Source organism: Podarcis pityusensis (genome assembly GCF_964106645.2).
Source record: "Podarcis pityusensis genome assembly, chromosome: 9".
NCBI lineage: Eukaryota > Metazoa > Chordata > Lepidosauria > Squamata > Lacertidae > Podarcis > Podarcis pityusensis.
The window spans coordinates 46,274,087-46,296,501 of record NC_138034.1 but is presented as its reverse complement, the minus strand read 5'-3'; the positions used below and the strand labels follow the sequence as shown (position 1 = coordinate 46,296,501).

At 40.6% G+C, this 22,415-nt stretch overlaps 2 protein-coding genes across 5 annotated transcripts in view; one reads left to right on the top strand and one right to left on the bottom strand.

The window, feature by feature from the left end:
• Positions 1–927, bottom strand: part of SCLT1 (sodium channel and clathrin linker 1) — a 45,511-nt gene extending 44,584 nt beyond the window's left edge. For 2 of the 4 annotated variants that reach the window (XM_081021950.1, XM_081021953.1), the window contains exon 1: positions 559–792. The gene's annotated coding sequence lies outside the window, so the exon portion shown is untranslated. The other 2 variants (XM_081021951.1, XM_081021952.1) reach the window with 2 other exon arrangements.
• Positions 928–1,000: 73 nt separating this feature from the next.
• LOC308485862 (UPF0462 protein C4orf33 homolog) overlaps positions 1,001–22,415 on the top strand; it is a 41,632-nt gene continuing 20,217 nt past the window's right edge. The window contains exons 1-5 of the mRNA XM_081022097.1: positions 1,001–1,103; positions 3,484–3,634; positions 5,712–5,892; positions 10,155–10,215; positions 11,913–12,012. Coding sequence (XP_080878223.1) covers positions 3,611–3,634; positions 5,712–5,892; positions 10,155–10,215; positions 11,913–12,012 — 366 coding nt within the window. The 5' untranslated portion in view covers positions 1,001–1,103; positions 3,484–3,610. The remainder of the gene's footprint in view (positions 1,104–3,483; positions 3,635–5,711; positions 5,893–10,154; positions 10,216–11,912; positions 12,013–22,415) is intronic.

Below are 22,415 nucleotides of genomic sequence, written 5' to 3'. Positions count from 1 at the left end.
AAGAACAGTCCTTCGACACATCCTTTTTATTGCATGTTCATGATTATTTGTGTCCATGATGTGATCAGAATGGTCATACACTGTCCTTCATTCAACACTATTCACACACAAAAATCCACAACCATTTGTCCATGCAAAAGTTTTGGGGTTGTCCTACTGCTTCATTTCCAACCGGTACATAAGTTGTATAGAAAGTTATGGGATATCAGCAAAAAGTTACAACAAACGTTATGGAGCAAGGGGCTTTTTTTTATCCCGCCTTTGTTGTGTTATAGTCTCTCCCAACAGCAATTATGTGGAAACACTGGGGGAAAGCATTTCAGAACCACTAATACTAAAACAGAACAAACCCACCCCTAAATGCACCATTATTGTGCAAAAGAGCTTATTGCAATGAAAAACCCCGTCTGAAAGGATCTCTAAAGTAGACATGGATTATGCCAGGCTGGAAGGTTTATTCTCGCATAAACTCATAGGAGAAATTATTAATTTAAGAGGAAGCGTTAACTGAAGAAAAATGCCTCCCCACACCCGCCGACAAGTGTATGTAATACACACGTTTCTTTTCAGACGAGGTCGCCTGTTGCGCGTCACATTGCTCTCTTGGAAGAAATGCGGGGGGGGGGGGCGGAACACGCGACCCTCTCTCTCTCTCTCTTCCCACACACGGACCGGGACTGACGGTTGGAACCCCGCCGTGCGCGTGAAGCCGCAGCTGCTCCCCGTCTCGCCTAATCCTCCTCTCTGAACCAATCACAGGCCTCCCCACCTCCCCCGTAAGAGACCGGCGCGAGACACCTGGTTAACTCGCCACCTCAACGCCGCCGATTACCATAACGACCGACGGACAGGAAAAGAAGCAAAAAACACAAGAAGAAAACGGAGGAAGAGGAGACGGGTCCGCATATGACGCGCCTGACTCAGGCCGCCAATCGGAATCTAGGCGAAGGAGATGACTTTTCCCATTGGTTTAAAAGGGGAAAAGAAAAAAAAAGCATCACGTGCCCGCCTCTTCCTTCAGGCTGTGCGAGGAAGCGGCTGAGGAACAAAACTGAGCGGTGAGTGGGCAACCGCTGTGTGTTTGTATGCGCGCTTACGCGGAAGTAAGTATCTCCATCTCCCTGGGACCAATTACTTCCTAGTAGACCTGTTAGGCTGCAGTCCTAGCTGGGAGGGAGCCCCATTAAATCCAACGGGGCCTCCTCCTGAGCAAAGTTGACTGGCAGCCACCCTATGCCCGGTCGCAGGGCTGGATTTCCTTCCCTCTTCCTGGTTTCGAAGCAACTTGCCTCCCCAACGCTCCTCGGTGTTTTTAAAAGGGTGGCGCGGGGAGCTGAAATGGTGGCAGCTGAAACTTTTTCGTCTCGCGCGGTTTCCAGAGGCAGAGGGTCCTCCCCGGCGGAAAACGTTGGCAACCGAACGGGGGTGGGGAGAGGGGAGAAGGACCTGGTTTAAATCGAAGAGGGCTGCCCTCATCGACTGCCCAGAATAGTCATTGCAATAGATTTCTACTCTGCAGAGAGGAGATAAGAGATGCTCGGGATGTGTCTCACTGTCCTCTTCATCAGTACAGTATGTCGGCATTCTGCGGAAAGAGTGATTCTTGCACTTACACACACAATATTGTGTTAGAGAGTGTATATTCCAAAGTGTTAATGCACATATGAGTCAGGCAGATCTGATTTTTTCCCCCCACCCACACATAAGCACTCTCTATTGAACTCTTATAGCAGTGTGACCTACCCACAATACTGGATGGTGATTAATGAGATGTGTTAACACTTTGTGTTGCCCCTTCTCCACTGCTAGTAGTTCCCAAGTTCCTCCCCAAGTTCTGGAAACCTGATGTCCTTTGTGGGCATGCAAACGCTACAGCAGCATAGAATTGTAAAATTGTGGGGTTGGACAAGATCCCATTGGTCATCTAGTCCAACCCCCTGCAATGCAGGAATCTTTTACCCAACGTGGGGCTTGAACCCTGAGTTTGAGAGTCTCATGCTCTACTGACTGAGCTATCCCTCAATTGGGCTACAACTCGTATTCCCTCCTAGCCCACAAATCCAACATCATGGATCGATATAAAGCGGGACTAATTTTCTTTGTGCCCAGCAGTCTAATCTCGAAATTATTTCTCTCCAGCCATGTAATAATATTGCCCAGGCATTCCTCCCGAGCTCTTCATACTTAGTTCTAATCATAATTAGCATATATAGCCCCCCTTGCCCCAACAAGCAGACATTGACAGGTTATTGGAACCAACTCACATCCTTTTTGGAAAAACTGGAGGCCAAATTCCCTCCCATTGACCCGCCAATTGCAGGCAATTTTAATGCTGGAGCTATCCTTCAGTCAATTTGCATTCAAAGTTTCTTTTTACCACAGGCAATTAGTTAAGGAGGGAAATAGTCAAATAGAGCAATATCTCTGCAGGTATGGACAGGAAGATGTATAATTTAGACAAGGTGGGGAAACTGGTTCCTGGATAAATTGGATGACATGTAGGAATTGCACCTCCTATCTTGATATGCTCAACTCAACTTGCCGCTCAGCTTAACTCCTTTAAACTCTTTTCTCATACAGTATTGAGAAAAAAGTTTTGACTTTTATATTAGTCACACATTTGAGTGTCTAAACTATTGTCTTTTGATTGCTTTGTGGGTGGATTGATGCTGAAGTATGAACTGCACATTACTTACAATACCTTGTTTTGTGTATTGTGTGTTAAAGTATACTTAAAACTGCTCAGGGTGATGATACCTAGAAGGCTACAGGCAGCAAGTGCAAGTTGTAGAGCACAAGGATAAGCTGATGGACCACAGAATGCCAATCAAGGGAAACTGCTATGTTATGTACCAGTTGGAGGCAGCCATGTAGAAGGAATTTTACAGCATTTAGGGCTTTTTAGTTCAAAGAAAATAGTAGGTTCTGTAACAGAAGTGTATAAAATTATGCATGGTCTAGAGAAAGCAGAGAGAGCAAAGTTTTTCTCTCTTTCACAACACTGGCACTTAGGGACATCCATTGAAGCTGAACATAGAAATTTTCAGGGCGGACAAAACTATGAAACTATGACATTTGTTTCCATGAGAGGCAGTGATGGCCACCTACTTGGAAGGCTTTTAAAGAAGATTCAACAAATTCTTAGAGGACAAGGCTATCAGTGGCTACTTTCCCTGATGGATGTGTTGTTCTTCCATTGTTGGAGGCAGTATGCTTCTGAATACATGTTGCTGGAAACAACAGAAGAGGAACATGCTGTTGCCCTCGGGACCTGCTTGCAAAGTTGCTTCCCCAAAGCATCTGACTGGCCAGAATGCTGGAATAAATTGGCCACTGGTCTGATTCAGCTCACTCTTAAGTTCTTAGAAGATATTGCATGAGTAGATTTCCAAGACTAATTACAAGGAAATTTTATTTTTATCATAAGTTTGCAGAGGATATATAGTTGTATTTCAACTTTAACATGTTCTACTTTATCCGTAGGCAGGCCATTTGTTCAGCACCAGTACTGCTGTGGAAATACAACTTTATTTGGAGGATGACAGTGGATTTGCATATTTATACAAGTTAAAGTTGAGATCACTGTGGACACCCTGTGGTGAAAATAGGCATGAACAGTCAGGTACTGAAAAAGGTATGGTGTTGCAGCAAGTCATTTAATTCTCCTGCGTATGTAATATCGCTATACCAAGATCTTAACGGAACTTCCAGTAACACATGCAATTGGTTGACTTGCATCTCTCCGTTGCAATAATGTTGTGTCGCTTGCAATAATGGGTAGGAGTTGGGAGATTATAGAATGCTATTAAAGTTACTAGCAGTTGTGCCCCTGTCTGCTCCATTCACCCCCCCCTACTATTTTCCCCACATTAACCCCCTAGAGCAGTGGTTTCCAACCTTTTTTGGGCCATGCCCCACCTAAGCATCTCTAAAATCCTGATGCCACCCCCCCCCCGTGATATATAATTATTAAAAAAGTGAACTTCTGTTCACATGGAGGAAGCCTAAAAGGCCATTCAGGGTTAATAACTCATTCTTGATTGCCCCCCTTAAAAATCAAATTGCCCCCTTGTGGGGCATGTGCTCCACATTGGGAACCACTGCCCTAGAGCTTCCCCTTCCCACTGCTACTAAGCTCACTTTTCACCTTCCCAACCCTATTCCAGAAGCTACTTCTCTCTTCTACTCTATTGTGCAACTACACTTTGCATCCCTGTTTTCACCCTTGCTCCCATGTCCATGCCTCCTCACTTACTTTTGTCCGCCCCCATTATAACCTCCTGTAACTTCCTACCACACTACTAAGCACCCTTTCTGCCCTTTGCCCAGTTATGAAGCTACCAACCCGGCCTATTATCCAGACTCTTTTGCACCCCTGCTTTCATCTTCAACTCCATTCCCATGCCACCTACTCCATCTTATTTTGCAACCCACTTTGCACCTTCGTTCTCTTTTTTCCATACCCCTTGTCCGTAGTTTTCTCAACTCTCCTTGCACACAGACAAGGGCGTAGGAAGGGGTGTGTGGTGGGGGCAGTCCACCCCGGGTGTCATCCCAGGGGGGAGAGATAACCCCCCCCCCCTGGGCGGATCGCGCTGCCACGCAGCGATCGGCCCCCCGCCGGGAGGATCACGTCACTGTGCCATGATCGCCCCCCCCCAGAGGATCGTGGCATGATTGGTCCTCCCCCAGGATTGTGCTGCTTCACCGATTGCCCCGTGGGCAGATCGCCCCACCCTGCTTCTCTGGGTGCCGGAGCAGCTAGCTTCGCCACTGCATACAGGTCACCCTTATTTCCACACCTTACCCTCTCTCCTATTGTGCATTTTCCTTTCCATACACACACCATTATCTCCCACCCCTCCCCTTTCCCACCTTGTTTTTTCAAATCCTTGCACAAAGACCACATCCCATTTCCATGCCTCCTCCTTTCTTCTATTCTGCAGCTCCTTTTGTATGCATAACCCATGCTGATATATATTACTGTATCTTAAGAGCAAGCCCATCAGTTTGTTCAGTTAGAGAGTACTAAGTTCAATTGATGAATGTTGTACATATATGGGTGTCTGTTTGTTAAGAAAACATTTCTGCTAAATTACTACATTGAATCTAGAACTTCATGTTGAAAACAACACATGGTACCAGGAGTAAAATACATTGTGAGAAAGTACTATGGAATGTTTGAAGGCTCCTCATCCTTTGTCTCTCACGTGAGGCAGCTGAGAAGTTCAGAAAAGCATTTCTGCCCATTTCAGTGTTTCCCTTTTTCACTCCTACAATGGCAGAAGTTTGAGTAGAGCGGGGTGGAAGGACATACAGTGGTACCTCTGGTTGAGAACAGGATCCGTTCTGGAGGCCCTTTCACAACCTGAAAAGAGTGCAACCTGAAGCGCCGTATCTGCGCAGGTGCATGGCGCGATTTAACGCTTCTGCGCATGTGCGATCAGCGAAACCAGGAAGTAACTCTTTCCAGTACTTCCGGATCACCACAGGACGCAACCTGTAAGACGTAACCTGAAGCGTCCGTAACACGAGGTATGACTGTAGATGAAAGCTGTGAGTTTAAACAACAGCAGAGGGTTGAATGAAGCAGGGATATAGTGACACTGCAGGTTGGTTGGTTTTTTAACGAAACAAAAAAAAAATATTAGTGGCAAACTTCTTAATATTAAGCAAAAATAATCATTTTAAGTTTACAATATAATATTTAGATGGAGTTTAAAATTGAAGATACATGGAACAGCTTACCAGTGAGTCATGATCCAGTAACAATCAAGTTGACAGGTGAAGATGCTGGAATGATGATAGAAGTGTGTGCTCCATTTTTTAATGATCCTCCAGCTCCTCCTGGTGAACCTGGAAAACCATTCAATGGACTGTGGGACTATGAGGGTAAGTGAATCAATCTTTTTGCAAGGTTCTGTCATGTATATTCTGGCAGCATGTCTTGAGTACAGGCTGGCATTCCTGTAAAAAGAAATGCTGAACTTTGTTTAAAGAAATGCAACAACAGGTTATGCTCTTGTTCAAGCTTGCAGACAGACAACTCTGCCATTTCTCAGAGTATTCTATTCCACCTCAGCTTTCCATTTTTCACCCCCAACAGATTCATCACTTTGTGCCCACTGAATATGCTGAACACTAATTATGCTGTGAGGGGTTGTAGGTCCCCTATTCCCCTCCCACCACCTCTCCTTTTCCCATCCTCTACTTCTGTAAAGCTTTGGGTTACCCTGAGCCTGCTGATGTGGCTAGATGGTGCTGTTTTGGTTATATAAAGATCTACATTGAGAGAATGAGCTTTCCACTAGTATTATGCAGAATCCTATGACTATCAGAGAAGCCAATTCAAAACAGAGAAATGCATGAAGCCTAGTTGGGAGTTCCAAGTGCCCTAAACATTCAGTTTTCTTTCCAGTATTGATTGTCTAATTTCTATACTGCTTAATATATTAAATATATATTCTTAGATATTAGGGTACAAAAAACTGAAGCAACAGCAAACAACTTAAACATAATATTACAAAAATACATAGTTACATATAAGTGCTGCATTAATACATAGGGCTGTTTGTGTATATAAATAAAGTAAAATAAAATATATTCATTTTCCTTTGGTCACACCCTAACATCCTCTGGGTTTCTCACCAGCAAACTCTGAGCTTACCCACAAAGGTTTCACAACAAAAAGATACTTGAAACAGCAAACATCAGCCTAGTCTCTTGCTCTAGACTTGCTCTTTATGCGTAGACCCAAGGCACTGCCTTAGACCGCCCACAGCTGTGTCCCATTCAGCTGCACTTTCCACAACCAGTTCCAGGTGCAGCAGCTTTCCCAGGGGTCCAAAGGATGGGGAGAGGCTCCCCTTCCACCCACAGCTGTTTCTTTCACCTTCTGCCCTCTTCTAGCTGGGATATAATGTAATATAGTGGGGCAGAAGGATCATTTAATTTTTAATGGGAAGGCTACTTATTGCAAATTATTAGGGGTTATACAACTGGAATAAATATTATAACTGTGTTGTAAACATCAATTACCATTTCTATATCGAGTAATCTATTTTAGGTTATCTCAAAAGGCAGGCAATTTTCATGAAATCTGTGTTCTTTTTTTGAGCATGCTCTCTGCAATTCTGCCTCCTAGGTAAAGAAATATATTACTATGCTTGTCTTGGAATTTTATGGTAAACAATCATCTAATTATCCAGATCTGAATCAAAACTAATGTTATTAATGCCAGGTTCTTCGTAGAAATTGCCACACAGCTTGTGAAAACCTAAAGAAATACAATACTATGAAACCTACAGGCATTATTATTATTATTATTATTATTATTGCCAGTTTATATGGTGCAAACAGTACAAAAGGACAGGCCCCTGCCTCAAAGGGGAAAGTGGTTTTGCAAATTGTTATGGGGATATGCTACAACATATGCTCATTAGCACGTGTGTAAATGCTAGCAATAGGCTATTTATAGCACAAGCTGCTTATTCCATATACAGAGTGTTACAGTGGACAAAATGGTAGTACAGTGGTACCTCGGGTTAAAAATGCTTCAGGTTACAGACACTTCAGGTTACAGACTCCGCTAACCCAGAAATAGTACCTCAGGTTAAGAACTTTGCTTCAGGGTGAGAACAGAAATTGAGCAGCGGCGGCAGTGGGAGGCCCCATTAGCTAAAGTAGTGCTTCAGGTTAAGAACAGTTTCAGGTCAAGAACGGACCTCCAGAACGAATGAAGTTCTTAACCCGAGGTACCACTATACATGACAGTGATTAAGGACTGCCTCTGAATGATCTTCCCATATGGTCAAGTACAAAATGAATGAAAATCCATATATTTGTCTCATCAATAAAGTTTGGTAACTGTATATTGGTTAGGGCTGCCATATGTCCAGATTTTCCTGGACATTACTGGGATTTCAAAGGCGGAATTGATACCTGGGGCAGAGGGATTTCCAAAAGGTGGTGCTTTGTCCTGGATCTTAATCGATTGAAAAATCACAGTTTTTGTAGAAAAAAAATCTGAACAACTTTCGGGGTGATTTTTACTTTTTGAAACATGGCAACCCTAATCTCGGTGCATTAGCTTCAAGGTTTTTAAAAGATTCACATGGTAGGCTTAACTTTCCTGTGTGATAAAGACTCTTATGTACATCTTTTAGAGAGGAGTATGGAGGTACAGCATTAGAATCTCTCATTTTTTATGCTGGATAAATTAATTTTCACTAAATGAGTAGTCCAAAGAACTTTTATCTTATAATACAAATTCCAACACTTCAGCACAGCTGCCACTTAAATTCACTGGTTTTCTTACTGGCAACTGTTTCTTTAAGGGATCTGATGATAAATCAACTGCTTCAAACTAATACCATAATACAGATTTTCAAATAGCCACCCACTTTGTAGTCTGTTTAAAGTAAGAGTGATGTTCACTGTAAGACATGCTCAGTGTAGACCCATTAATTGCAGTGTATCTACTCTGAATGCGATTTAACTTGGGTGACATCCAAAGTACTGAATATCATCAGTCATAAAAGCCTTATAAAACTTGGTTCTCTCATTTTATAGGCCACATACTGACGCAGGGATATCTGGATAAGACGACTAAAAACTACCTCCACTGTTGAGCTCAGATTCTGCTTTCAATTTTACATAGGCATCTATGGGAACAGGATAGTGGGCTAGATGGGCCATTGGCCTGATCCAGTAAGCTCTTCTTATGTTCTTAAAACATTTTTGATGGACCAACAAATTTTGTGGTCTTGTTTGACATAGCCACTATGTTTCTCCAAGTCTAAGTAGCATAATCTCTCCCCATCTCAGCTGGGCTTTCACTGTAACTTCCCTGATTTCCATCACTATGGAGATGGCTACTAGATAGTTGGAGTTTCAGTGTTACCAACACTACTTTGATTCTATTTTTCTTAAACAGGATGATATATCAGTGTGAAGTCATCTGGCAAGTTTCCTTGGCTATGTGATCTTCACATTTTAAACTTTTTTCTTATGCCATCAAGCTTATGTTGCTTTATCTTGCATTCAAGCTCCATAGGTTTCTAAATTTTATTATTGCAGCATTGTTGCCAAAATAACATTCATAGCATAATGCATTCAAATTGGCAGTGCAATAAATGTGTATAGTGTTTAAAATATTCACTAATTGGCTATGTTCACATAGCATTCTAGAGGAGAATCTAGAGTAATAGTTGAGTATGCTGCTACCTGCTAGAATAATGCCAATTTTGTATTTAAAAAAACTTTAATGTGCTGTATGAGCATCAGTTGGAACAATTTTCCCCATTCTTTTTCTTTTCTGCTCTTGAAGGTATGAAGAATTCATAATTTATACTTCCCTAGGTGGAGGAGAAATCTTTTTCTGGGAGCCATTTGTATTTTATTCTTATTTCTTGCAGCTGTTTCCGTTGATCAGTACTGCATTGGAAAGTAGCAGCAGGATTCCTGAGTAGCTTTTTCATACATATGAATGAAATTCTTTCCCTGCTCTCTCAATTGTTTCACATTCATTCCATTGCTTTAGGAGTATATTGCATCAGTTTCTTGCACTTAAGGCTTTTCCTTAGGGCCAGTGCAATGAGTGATTGCTCAGTTCTGTTCAATTTTACCTACACAGGCATCCCATAAAAGTCCCTAAGCATCACTTACCTGATTGACAGCTAATATCAAGTAGAAAAACTGTTATTTTCCACAGCTGTTTCCATCCTTATCAAGATGGAAGAATCAATCTTTTGTTTCTTCCCCCTATGTACATACACACACAAAATTTGTAAAACACTTTTTTGTAGTAGTTTTAAAAGCAATACTATTCTATATTATGGTAATTATAAGCTATTTTAAAAGTGTTTTCAAAGCACATTATGAAAAATATATACAGTTAGTGGGCTGCTGAAAAAATGAGATTTTGCAGCATTCTCCTATGTGTATCCACTCAGAGGTAAGTCCCACTGAGTTCAATTGGGCTGTACTACCAGGTAAATGGATATAGGATTGTAGCCTAAGTCTGCAATCCAAAATGCAGTAGGGAATAAGTTATATTGAGTAAATGGGATTGAGTTCATGTAACTGTGTGTAGGTTTGCACTGTAAATATAAAAATGATTTAAAATGAAGCAGCAATGTTTTGTTGGTTTTCAGTTGTAGAAGCTTTCTTCTTGAATCACCAAACTGAGCAGTACTTAGAAGTGGAGTTTTGTCCGTAAGTAAACATTTCAAAATCCTTTAATTTCTTATGCAATTATGTTGCTTGAATCCTTGATATGTACGTTTGTATTTGGGAGATTGCTAGAATTCCAAGAGTGCTTTCAGCTTTATGCAGGTGAAGAATAGGATTTGCCACTAGGGAATCCCATTCAGACCTTAAGCAGTATCAGAAGTGCCTTTCTGCTTGGAGTTGTTCTGTGGCTTTAGAAGGTAGCTGCTGATTCTACAATGTGGCTAGAAAAAAAATATTATAGTTTCTCTCAGTCTGTATATTTTGGCAGTAAGCTAAGGAAGAGAGCTGTAAAGTTAATGTATATTGACATGCAGTGCAGTATCATATATGTTGTAAGCCGCCCAGAGTGGCTGGGGAAACCCAGCCAGATGGGCGTTATATTACTATTACTATTAATAAATTAATTACTAACACTGTATTAATATTATACAGTGAGATGGTAAGGTGCAGCATAGGGACAGAGTCCTTAAGAGCAAAAGCACCTGTATGTTTTCCTATGCGGTTGCCAATACTCTACATGTAAAGCTCTGTAGGAATCTTTAATTTGCAGCTGCAGTATTATAACATTAACCAATGAATGAATTTCTGTATTCTTACAGAATTGGAGTGAGAAGAATCCAAGATAGGATAAAGAGTCCAAGATAGGATAAAGGCAGTGTACGTTTTTATTGTTGAGTCTATTCAGGGAGGCAAGCTCTGAAAAATATACAAAATTGGGGATTTGAGTGGTGCTGTAGCTAGGGTGGGGGACCAGTGAAAATGATGGACAATTATGAGTGAATTTAAAAGCAGCCCATAAAGATGTGTGTGTATGTGGCTGTGGGTTGGTAAAGACTTACTTCAGCAAATGTCTTCTTTGTAAAGAAAGGTAAAGGACCCCTGAACGGTTAAGTCCAGTCAAAGACGACTATGAGGTGTATTGCTCCTCTTGCCTCAGGCCAAGGGAGCTGGGGTTTGTCCACAAGCAGCTTTCCAGGTCATGTGGCCAGCATGACTAAACCGTTTCTGGCACAATGGAACACCATGTCACTCCAGTGGCACCTATTTATCTGTTTGCATTGGCGTGCTTTTGAACTGCTAGGTTGGCAAGAGCTGGGACAGAGCAATGGGAGCTCACCACTGTCACGCAGATTCGACCTGCTAACCTTCTGATCGCCAAGCCCAAGAAGCTCAGTTGTTTAGACCACAGCGCCACCCGTGCCCCTAGGTTTGAATTCACTCAACTGGGTGAGCTCCTGTTGCTCTGTCCCAGTTTCTGCCAATCTCACAGTTCAAAAGTATACCAGTGCAAGTAGATAAATAGGTACCGCTGTGGTGGGAAGGTAAACGGTGTTTCTGTGTGCTCTAGCTTCCATCACAGTGTTCCATTGCACCAGAAGCGGTTTAGTCATGCTGGCCACATGACTCGGAAAGCTATCTGTGGACAAACGCTGGATCCCTTGGCCTGAAAACAAGATGAGCACCACTTCCCATAGTCGCCTTTGACTGGACTTAACCATCCAGGGGTCCTTTACCTTACCTTTACCTTATTTGTAAATGTAGTCCAGAATGGAGCAGATATAGTTGTGCAATTTAATGGCTCCATGTTGACTTACATAGCAAGTTGCTTAGGAGTTATTTGCATTTTATCGGGTTACACAGTTTTCATCTGAGAACTATAAGCTGCCTCTGGTTTAGAGACATGCTAATGGATGTATTTCTGGTATGACTATATTATGTTTTTGTAGGCATGGGCAGTATCTGGTGTTGCTGCTTTCTGGGAGACGGAAAGTGTGCAAAGTGAGTGAACCATAGGACTCCACCACCACCTTCCCCAAACGCACAATTACTTCAACACTCACGGGACTGGGATAACTCTGCATATCTTCTTTTAACACAGCAAGAACTTCCTTTAATGTTTGAAGTGTTGAAAACGTGTGCCAAATGGAATGGAAAAGCTCATCTTCCTTGGAGTTATTTTCCACCAGATACTGACAAATTTAATGCATTTGCAATTCATGGGTCAGGAGTTAACAGAACATATGAAGCCCTCTACCCTGTACCTCAACATGACATTGTGGCAAAACAGAAACCTGATTTGTAAGTACATCTGTGTTGTTGCTTTTTTTGTTTTTTTTTGAGGGGGGGTTCTAAGAGACTGGTGTGAGTGGGAGAATATTTTATTGCCCTTCAAGTTAGGAGGGCAAGTTATATTAGGACCTAAACTGCAGAATCTAGACAAGAACTTAAATGCAGTGATGTTGCTTCTGCTGGTCAGGCTGGTCAAGGATGCTTTTTATTTGGCTTGTAGCAATCTTACTATTGAAAATGTTAACACATTAAAGGAGTTCAAACAAAATAACCTTTAAAGATCATTCTCTCTCACATACACTGCTTTGCTAAGCTTATCCTTTGGGATATAATGTACTACCTGTATACTTTCATTGGATCAAGAAGTGCATTGGGAAATGTGAATATATGAATGATGGTGTAAAATATTATAACAATGCTTGCTCTTCTTTCCCCTGTGTTCTTTTGAATGGTTTCTTGAGTCTGGGGTAGCTTGCTGTGCTCCATATTCATTAGTACTTGCTGAAAGGAAATAGCTGGTAGTATGTGTGCATTACAGCATTTCAATCTGCAAAACGTGCGCTTCTGATATGCTGATAGAAAAATGCTTTATGCCTGAACTGAGACTTTGTGAGAAGTCCACTTGAAACATAACCTTGCATACAGTGGCATGTGCTCTCTGGGTAGTTGCACCACAAAACCTCCAATCCTATCTATTTATCTTGGTGGCTACTTTTTATTCTTTATTTGACAGAGTGTTATCTGCACACCTTACTTTCATACTTTTCCTTGCATGAAAACTCAGAAGGCAACAAGGCACAGACTGTAATTATTTGAATCAGTTTCACAATATGAATGTGACACACACACACACACACACACACATATATAAACTACAGTGTAATTTCTTGGGATGGTGAAGAACAACACACTTACGTTAGTTCTTTAATACGTAGTTACTGTACTGTAGTTTTGTAATACAATAACTTTTCTTCATACCAATTTAGCAGATGTGGAAAGGGGTAAGTGTAAATGTTTCCAACTCATTTGACTCTTTTGCTCCTTTCTTTTGCAGCCATCGCCTAGAATATTTTAAATGCCTAAACCTGAAACTGTTAATGGGAGACGATTGGAAGCAACCAGAATCAGACTTGTGGTCATCATGTAAATGCAACTAAATAAAAAAAAAACCAAAAGGTAGGCTACCAGATAGCTTAAAGTAGGTGGTTAGACACTGATGACCGCTGCCTAATTGTAGCACTTATAAGCATTCAGTGGATCAAATCGAAGTGTTGACTTCAGTTTGCTGCCATAGTTGCATTATATATCTGCATCTATGAAAATATCTGTCACCAATGTCTGGGTTGGAGAAAAGGTTTTGTTTCCTCTCAACTGGGCCTTTCACTGTTGCTCATTTGCATCCTGATCATATACTTTTATTTAGTTATCAATAAGGAGCTGGGTAGGTTTAGCCTGTAAAAGAGAAGACTGAGAGGAGATACGATAGCCATCTTCAAATATCTTAAGGGCTGTCACACGGAAGAGAGACCATGCTTGTTTTCTCCTGCTCTGTAATAAAAATATAATTAACAGTAAAATAAAACATATTTGAAACACTTCTAAAACATGTAGAAACTGTTAAAATCATATAGAAACACTGAAACACAACAAAACATGTAACATATCATGTATCTAAATAGATCTGCTGAAACAGAAACATTTTCAGCAGACATCAATAATGTCAATAGTCAGGGAGTTTCAAAATACAGGCACTAAAGACATGACTCCTGATGAATGCAATATAGACATTGTGTGGCATTTACAGAAGTGTGAGTTTTGCAGATTGAAGTGATCAACTTGGCACATATTGGGTAAGGGGACCCCTTAAGGAAACTGGTCCCCAGCCATTAAGGCATTATATACCAATATTATTATGAGTCCTGTGGATGATATTGGAGACTTTACTAACTATTAATGTTGGGCCAGAATTTGATCTGGATACTGAGAGTCCAGGCCTTTGCAAATAGTAACAATGCACCCCAAAAGCCCTTGCACCTTATGTGTCTAGTCCAGCCTCAACCCTTCCCACAAGTTGTTGCAAAGGAGTAATTGACTGTGTCTTTACTTCCTCATTTAGTCATGTTATCAGCTTTGTGATCTTCATCTGTCAGGCATCTAATCTTATTCAAATCCCCATATTGATCTACTTTCTTTACAGGTCACTTGGGTATTGCTCTTTTATTGGTTCTGTTTCTCACATTCCCTCACAGATTGTCTCTGTAGTAAAGTATTTCATGTTCTGGGGGTCTTAAGTACCCAACCGCTTCAAAGATTACCTGACTGGAATGCAAAAGATGGAAGGATACCAAGAAAAGAAAAGAGATGAGATGAGAAGAATCCTTCTAATTCCAATCTGAATGCATTTTGTCCTCTCTTCCCTTCTTGCGAATTTCTTCCTAAGTCAATTATAGATGCTGTCTGATAGCTGACATTACTTCTGCAGTAAAGAAAATGGGAACTTTCCCCCCTGAAGCCAGACATGTGTATCCTAATGGATAAGAAGTTGTGATATAATCAAGCTGTTTTCAAACAAAATCCATGATTGATGCTGCTTGCAAGAATGAATTGAGAAACTAAGCCAATCGCACTCTGCTATACCTGCTAGATCATAATTGGACTTTAAACATTTCACTTTTCCCAACACAAGCATGTGCTTATTTTATTTACAGTGACCTCCATTGAGATAGCTGCAAAATTATTTTGTTGCTCTGTTTGCCACTTGCATTTTTTTCAATGCCCCTGTGATAAATGGACACTTTTTGGGGTGTTGACAACTTGCCTTCATGGAAAATCTGTGGAACTATCCACTTGGCATGAGCAGACAAACGTTGTAATTCCACTAAAAATATGTTCTATTTAACCAGAAATGGGTATTGTCTCAATGTATTTAATCTTTAATTATTGATTAACGTGGGATAAAAGTAAATGGTGTACCTGTTCACTGCGTATATCAAGCAGGTTTTCATTTCTCACACCAAACTGATTATGACTTAAGTATAAAGGAATAATGAATGGAACAATATTGATCCAGGTGCCTTTTATCATCTTTTCCCATTATAAATAAAATTAAAATGAAAGTAGCTAGACACTCCCTTTCGATGGAAGAAAATTATTGTTTTTTCATCCAAGGCAATGTAATATAATCTGAACTGCAAGTTATTACAGAAGACATTTGATTAAATACAGAAAAATCTCTGGGTGTGATATATAGGTATCTCTGTATATGATGCTGGCTAAAATGTTGCGCCCACCTTGATCAACACAGATCTGTTCCTGTTTTATGTGTGTCTTTGAAAGTATGTTCTGGGTGGTATTCAACTAAGTTTTACTCAGAAGAAATTGAAATTAATAGGACCTAACAAACATTTTCATTCATTTCACTGGGTGTATTCTGAGTAACGCGGACGTATTCTGAGTATTCTGAGTAAGGGACGCTGGTGGCGCTGTGGGTAAAACCTCAGCGCCTAGGACTTGCCGATCGTATGGTCGGCGGTTCGAATCCCCGTGGCAGGGTGAGCTCCTGTTGTTCGGTCCCAGCTCCTGCCCACCTAGCAGTTCGAAAGCACTCTTAAGTGCAAGTAGATAAATAGGGACCGCTTTATAGCGGGAAGGTAAACGGCGTTTCCGTGTGCTGCGCTGGTGCTGGCTTGCCAGTGCAGCTTCGTCACGCTGGCCACGTGACCCAGAAGTGTCTTCGGACGGCGCTGGCTCACGGCCTCGAGAGCGAGATGAGCACGCAACCCCAGAGTCGGACACGACTGGCCCATACGGGCAGGGGTACCTTTACCTTTACTATTCTGAGTAAAACTTAGCTGAATATTGTTTGATGTCTGCTTGTTGAATCAGGCTCCAGGAAAACAACTGCTACACAGGTAGCACTCAAAGTAAAGTGTGTAGCAGTTGCACTACGGCATACAAACACAACCCCACTCCCCCATTGCTGTGGAAGGTACAGTTGCTTAGCAGGCAAGTCATTGCATCTGTGCATGCTGCTAAAATAAGTGAAAGGCTATCATGCTGTCAAAGAAGACAAGAGGCTATGGCAGTAATGACGCCACACTTATCCTAGCTACTATTAAAATACAAGGAGTGAACCTTGTTTTAACCATCCCAAATTGAGACAAGGCCACAAATAAATAGCACAACTACCACAGCATATCGGAGGACACTTCATGTTTGTATTACCCTTTGCAGGGAGGGGTGTATCAACTCTAGGTAGAAAGAATAGGATTTTCCTAATGCATGAAAGGACAGGTGCTAAGATTGAGGTTACTAGTGATAACTCACAAATATGTATTGGAACTGGAGTTTCTGTAGTCTAAAATCTGTTAAAGGCAGCTATGCAAACAAGGCTGTCATAACAAGAGATCAAAATAAGATTTCGGAATGTGTTTGGAAGCATACAGTGCCTAACAGAATATTGCAGAATCAATAAATGATGTGATGCTAATAACATAAACACACGGTAGTTAATAAGGAAGGATAATGCAGAAAGAGTATGGTGCAGTTGGGTATAAACAAAGGAACCATTTTATACGTCGGTTTGACATGTGCTGTAGACTGGTGTTTTGGGTTATATGCTTGATCTAAAAATGGTTTTGGGGAATTGCATGAAAATGTCAACCTACAAACCCATTTGCCATTTTTACATGTATAGTAGTTAACATATTCTGTATCATTTTAAATATATTTTTCAAAGTTTCATAATCTGGCATTTTTTTCAAAGTGGCATTTTATATGTGAGCAAGCAACCAGCAGCATGATATTCAAAATGATATGGAATTTCTCTTTTCCTAATCTTCGGTTAAAGACCTCTGCAATAAAATAGACAATAGGTTAATGACCCTTCATTGTATTGAAAAGTTGGCTTTCTCATTTAATAAAATGAGAAGAAACACAGGGGATGATGTCTATATGGGAAATGTGATTATTCTGAAAGAAAGCAGAAACAGTCACTGAAGCACTGCTGTCAGTTGGCAACTTTGTTATTGTTGAATTTGAGACACGGAGATGGAAAAGAAAAGTTGTGGACCAGGTAGTGATGTAAAGTCAGTTTTTCTTTCAGCTTCTAATTTTTCCAGTCTTAAATTGCTCCAGCAGTTTGCAAATTCTAAAATCTTCATGAAATTCACCAGCCTCTTACTGTGACTTTCTACTAATAAAGACAATGGGTTGAAAAGAAACAAATCATTAGAGTATTGACTGAGCCAAGTCAAAATTCCTTTGGGCATTGCAACTTCTCAAATGGATTTGGTGCATACCTGCAATTTGTGGATGCAAAGTAAAGTGTCATAAACACAGTGTCTTGCTCTGAAGGCATTTATTTTTATGTGTTTGTCACTGAATTTTATGTGTTATGTACAGGTCATATACTGGAAAATTTTATCACAGTTGCCAATAACAGTAACTGTGTATATTGCTTACTGGTTGATTTTTTTATTCATAATTTTAGAGAATATAATTGTTTTAAGGTCCAGATAAATTCTTGTGGTTGTAAAACGGTTGTGTTAGTCACAACTTTTAAAATATAATAAAAAGAAATCACATAAACAATCTGGCATATTTCTTTATTTTTGAAGGGAACATCAATCAAGTTAACACACAATTAGTTTAATAATACTGGCCAATACAGTCATACCTTGGGTTAAATGTACTTCAGGTTGAGCGTTTTCAGGTTACGCTCCGCGGTGACCTAGTAGTAATGGAGCGTGTTACTTCCGGGTTTTGCCGCATGCGCAGATGCTCAAAATGACGTTACGCGCATGCGCGGAAGCGGCGAATCGCGACCTGCAAATGATCCCATTCGCATACACAAAATATTATGTATAGAAGATTACAAATATTATGTTGTTCACTATGGAATTACCCTTTTGTGACAATATTGCAATTTACATGAATTAGAAGGACTCATTCACAACCTCTGCCTTGGATATTCAGTGTTCTTAACTGGACAGAATCAAATCAGATTTGATTAAAGTCTCATAATGTCTATTTAGAGTGAAGCCAAGACCTTTCTGTAGTTGAATGCAAGAAGCAAAGTTGCTTATGTAGCATACTGTTGGCATCAAAATGGCAACCTGTATTTTTTCACCATTTAATCCAGCTTCACCTTTTCCGCTGAAAATCCTATACTTTAAAAAATAAAAACCACCTTATTGCCCTTTGAAATATTAAGCCCCTTTTTATATACACCCATGATTGGGTCCTTTGTCCTTTTTGTCGTACTTTTATTTGGGATTAAGTTGTGCTTGTGGGTGGCAGTGCAGTCCCCCCCCCCCTTTTGTTAAGCACAAAATTTAGGAGAATTGAGTCGGGGGAAAGAACATTTTGTTCCAGTTTCATGCTGCATTAGCTGCAGAACTTGTTGGGCCTACGCTCTTCAGTCGGCTTAGGAATCTGTTCTCTCTTAAAGTTTGTAAAGGTGATGTTTAAGTGGCTGTTCCTTGTTATGTGTGCTAACACTTATTGATTCAAAGTCATTTTGCCAGTTCAGTATGGACACTCTGAAATACTGTTTACAGTTTTGGTAACATGAATGGAGATGGCTTGAGCCTCAATAAGCTATTGAGCTCTTCAGGTTATTGCAGATGACAAATTTGAACTGGTTTGCGACTTCTGCTTTTGAGAAAATTCCCTTTGAAGTATGATCTCAGAATGTTTTGTTCTACTTCCAGAAGGCTCTTTGTCCCCTGAAACAGGAAACCATTTCAGCAAAGTAATTTGACAGAAAATGAAATAGTAGGCTCTAGTGTTTGACTTACAATTGCTTTTATAGGTTTAGGCTGATGTTTTAGAGCATTCTAGGATTCAAGTCTTCAGACCTGATGAGATTTAAATATTAATCCTAACTAATCTGGGTTTGTTTATATTAAAATCAAGAGAAACTTGTGATTCCCTATTAAGTCAGGCAGATTTGAAAACGTATACTAGAATTAGCACTGGACTTTAAATATTGCAAAAGTCTTCACTCAAGTTTTTTCCTTTTAAAAAATGTATTGGGTGTTCTTCTGTACTGTATATATTACTAGATACTCTGTTAACTAGACAGTGTTCACCAGGAAAAAGGCAGAGAGAGTGTGATCCTGCTCATCGTTCTGGATCTCTTGACATCTTTCAGGATCTTTGACCCATGGCATCCTGTTGGAATGATTGACAAGGATTAGGATGCTGAATTCGGCTCATTAAGTACCAGACTAAAATGCTTCTCTTTAACATACTGTAACAGGTAACAAACTAAAGTCTTAGTCAATTATTAAAACATTGCCAAGGCCAGGATGTGTTATCAATTACCTCTTCTTTATATAGTAAACACCCTCCAAAGCCAATGGCTATTCAGGTTTGTTCACCTAGCTGGTATATAAAACATAATTTTTTGTTCTGTCCGATAGCTTTTAAAAATGAATACTTTATTTGCTGTGGCTTTTATTGCTGCCTGCTTTCCTGACTTTGCCCACCACTTCGTGCTAAGCAGGTACTAGTTAACTTTATTTCTATATCATTTGTTTCAGTTCTCCTCTGTAACACAACTGAAAAAGAAAGCCTTGTTTAATACGTATGGTTGATTTTTCCTTTCTCCAGACTGCCTATCTACCTACCTACCTACCTACCTATCTATCATCTATAAAAAAAAATTAAGTGGATTGCATAGTGATAAAGCAGAATCTTCCCTATTGTAAGAAGGGATAGTTGGGAGACATTACAATAAAAGGGAGGAAACTGAGAATGGCAGAACAAATCTGTTCTTCCAACACACAGATGGTTACAGTGCAGAGTGGATGAAAAGTTCTTCACTAAAGAGCCTGGTTTAAGTTATAAGCTCTATAGGAGTGATCTAATTGGTTTGGGGGAAAACAAACCCTCAGCACTACTGTACTAATTCAGTGTACACCATATGCAGATGTTGTGAATGAGTATTATTTGAGTCCTGAAATGTCATGGTTCTCTTTTTCTTTTTAAAAGCAAGGGTTTTTACTTACTTTTCTGCTTAAACACCCTATTTCATTATTATTATTATTATTATTATTATTTATATTATTATTAAAATTTCTATATCTGCCCTTCATCTGAGGATCAGTTTAGATTATAAAAACACAAAAATGTTTAACATAGTACCAAAAAACAAAACCCATTATCCCCCCACAGTGTTATTATTGCATATGCAGGAAGGTGTACACATGCATTAATCTGCTAGGACTCCCCCCTCCCCACTTCATCATTCTTTTAAATATATCTTTTCCCAACAGCTACAAGAATATAACACAAACCAGTGCAATATTTTGTGATTTTTGTTCACAAATTCCAGGAGTCATCCATCTACATAAGATCTTTGTTGGCATCCAACTATCTTGAGAGACAATGGAGTGTACCTCTGGGGGTGAAGTCAGACCTCTGTGTTTGTAACCAAAGTGACCTCCCCAGAGCACAAGCCTGGGCAGTGTTGTATGGTGGTCCTGGGCTCCCTAGACATAACCCCCCACTTGACCTCACTGATGTGAACCAAAGGAAAGCAGAGCAATATATTTGACACCAGCTTGGCTGCAGGAGTTGCTGGAAAGAGGTGTACAAGACACCATCCAACCATCTTACAGACTCCACTCTGGATTTGTATAGGGTTTACTCCTTAGCCTTTTCTTTTCCTGAAGGTATCCAGCAAGGTAGCAGAGGTTTAGGGTCAGAATTTTCCTTCACCTAGATGGACTACCTTCCCAGGTTGACAAGCCCCACCTGCTCCTCACTCCCCTCTATAGCACATGCAGAAACCACCTTCTTTACTGTTGGACCCACTGTTGGTCTCATCCACTCAATCTGCTTGAGTCTGTCTTCAAACGCAGAGAAAATCCCTAACTCACCTAGGGTTTGAAACTCATCAGCTACCCTCACCCAGTTTAGCCGGAAAGGTGAAGGTGTTCCTGGGGTGTGGTCACTGTCACATGCTGACAGATTTTAGGAACCATGGGTGACATCTGAGTGCTGCGTGGGGACCAAAGGTGGACAAACATCGTGATAAGACCTATAGCCATTGTTTTAAGTCTTCCGGATCAATCCAAATGAGGATTTATCTTGCCTAATACTTCCTGAAGGGACGCGGGTGGCGCTGTGGGTAAAACCACAGTGCCTAGGACTTGCCGATCATATGGTCGGTTCGTCTTTCGGTCCCTGCTCCTGCCCACCTAGCAGTTCGAAAGCACCCTTAAAGTGCAAGTAGATAAATAGGTACCGCTTTATAGCGGGAAGGTAAACGGCGTTCCGTGTGCTGCGCTGGTGCAGGCTCGCCAGAGCAGCGATGTCACACTGGCCATGTGACCCGGAAGTGTCTGCGGACAGCGCCGGCTCCCGGCCTCTAGAGTGAGATGAGCGCACAACCCTAGAGTCTGTCAAGACTGGCCCGTACGGGCAGGGGTACCTTTACCTTTAATACTTCCTGAAATGTTTCCAAGGTTTTGAAAATAAGAATTTTGTGTTGTTTTATCATTCTTATAGTCGTATATATAAAATTCAGGTGTCTTGCTCCCCCCGTAATTATTGTGTTAATAGGCTTATTGCAGAAACTTTGACTCTTACTGCTTTTTGCCACTAGATGGGAAACTAAAGTTAACAATGTTATGCTTAGGAAATCCCTACTAAGTTTTCTTCTAGAAGTTGTGTTTTTGTTTTTTTCAAAATAGAACCTCACATTGGTTCCATATAACTCTAATGGGATTGCAGCTTCTATACTGATGTTTTGCATTTCGAGAATAAAACAATGTAGTGCAATAGTACAGATTAATGCAGGTGGATTCCATTCATCTATTGTTACCTGTCTTTTCTTCCCAAGTGAAAGTGCTGTGTTCAGTGATCATGAGGCAAAATTTCCGAGGGATGAAACAAGGCAGGTGAGAATTTATATATGGTTACACAAAATGCTGCACTTTTAAGAGAATGAGAACATTGTGAAAAGTATTTTTTTTTTAATTTCATAGAAGTTACTGAGATTAAATACAATGCAATGGTGAAGTCTCACCTGCTGTTACCTTTTATATTTCGTTTTCTCGATTGCATTAAAATGTTAAGTGTGGTGATGCTGTGCTTCTCAT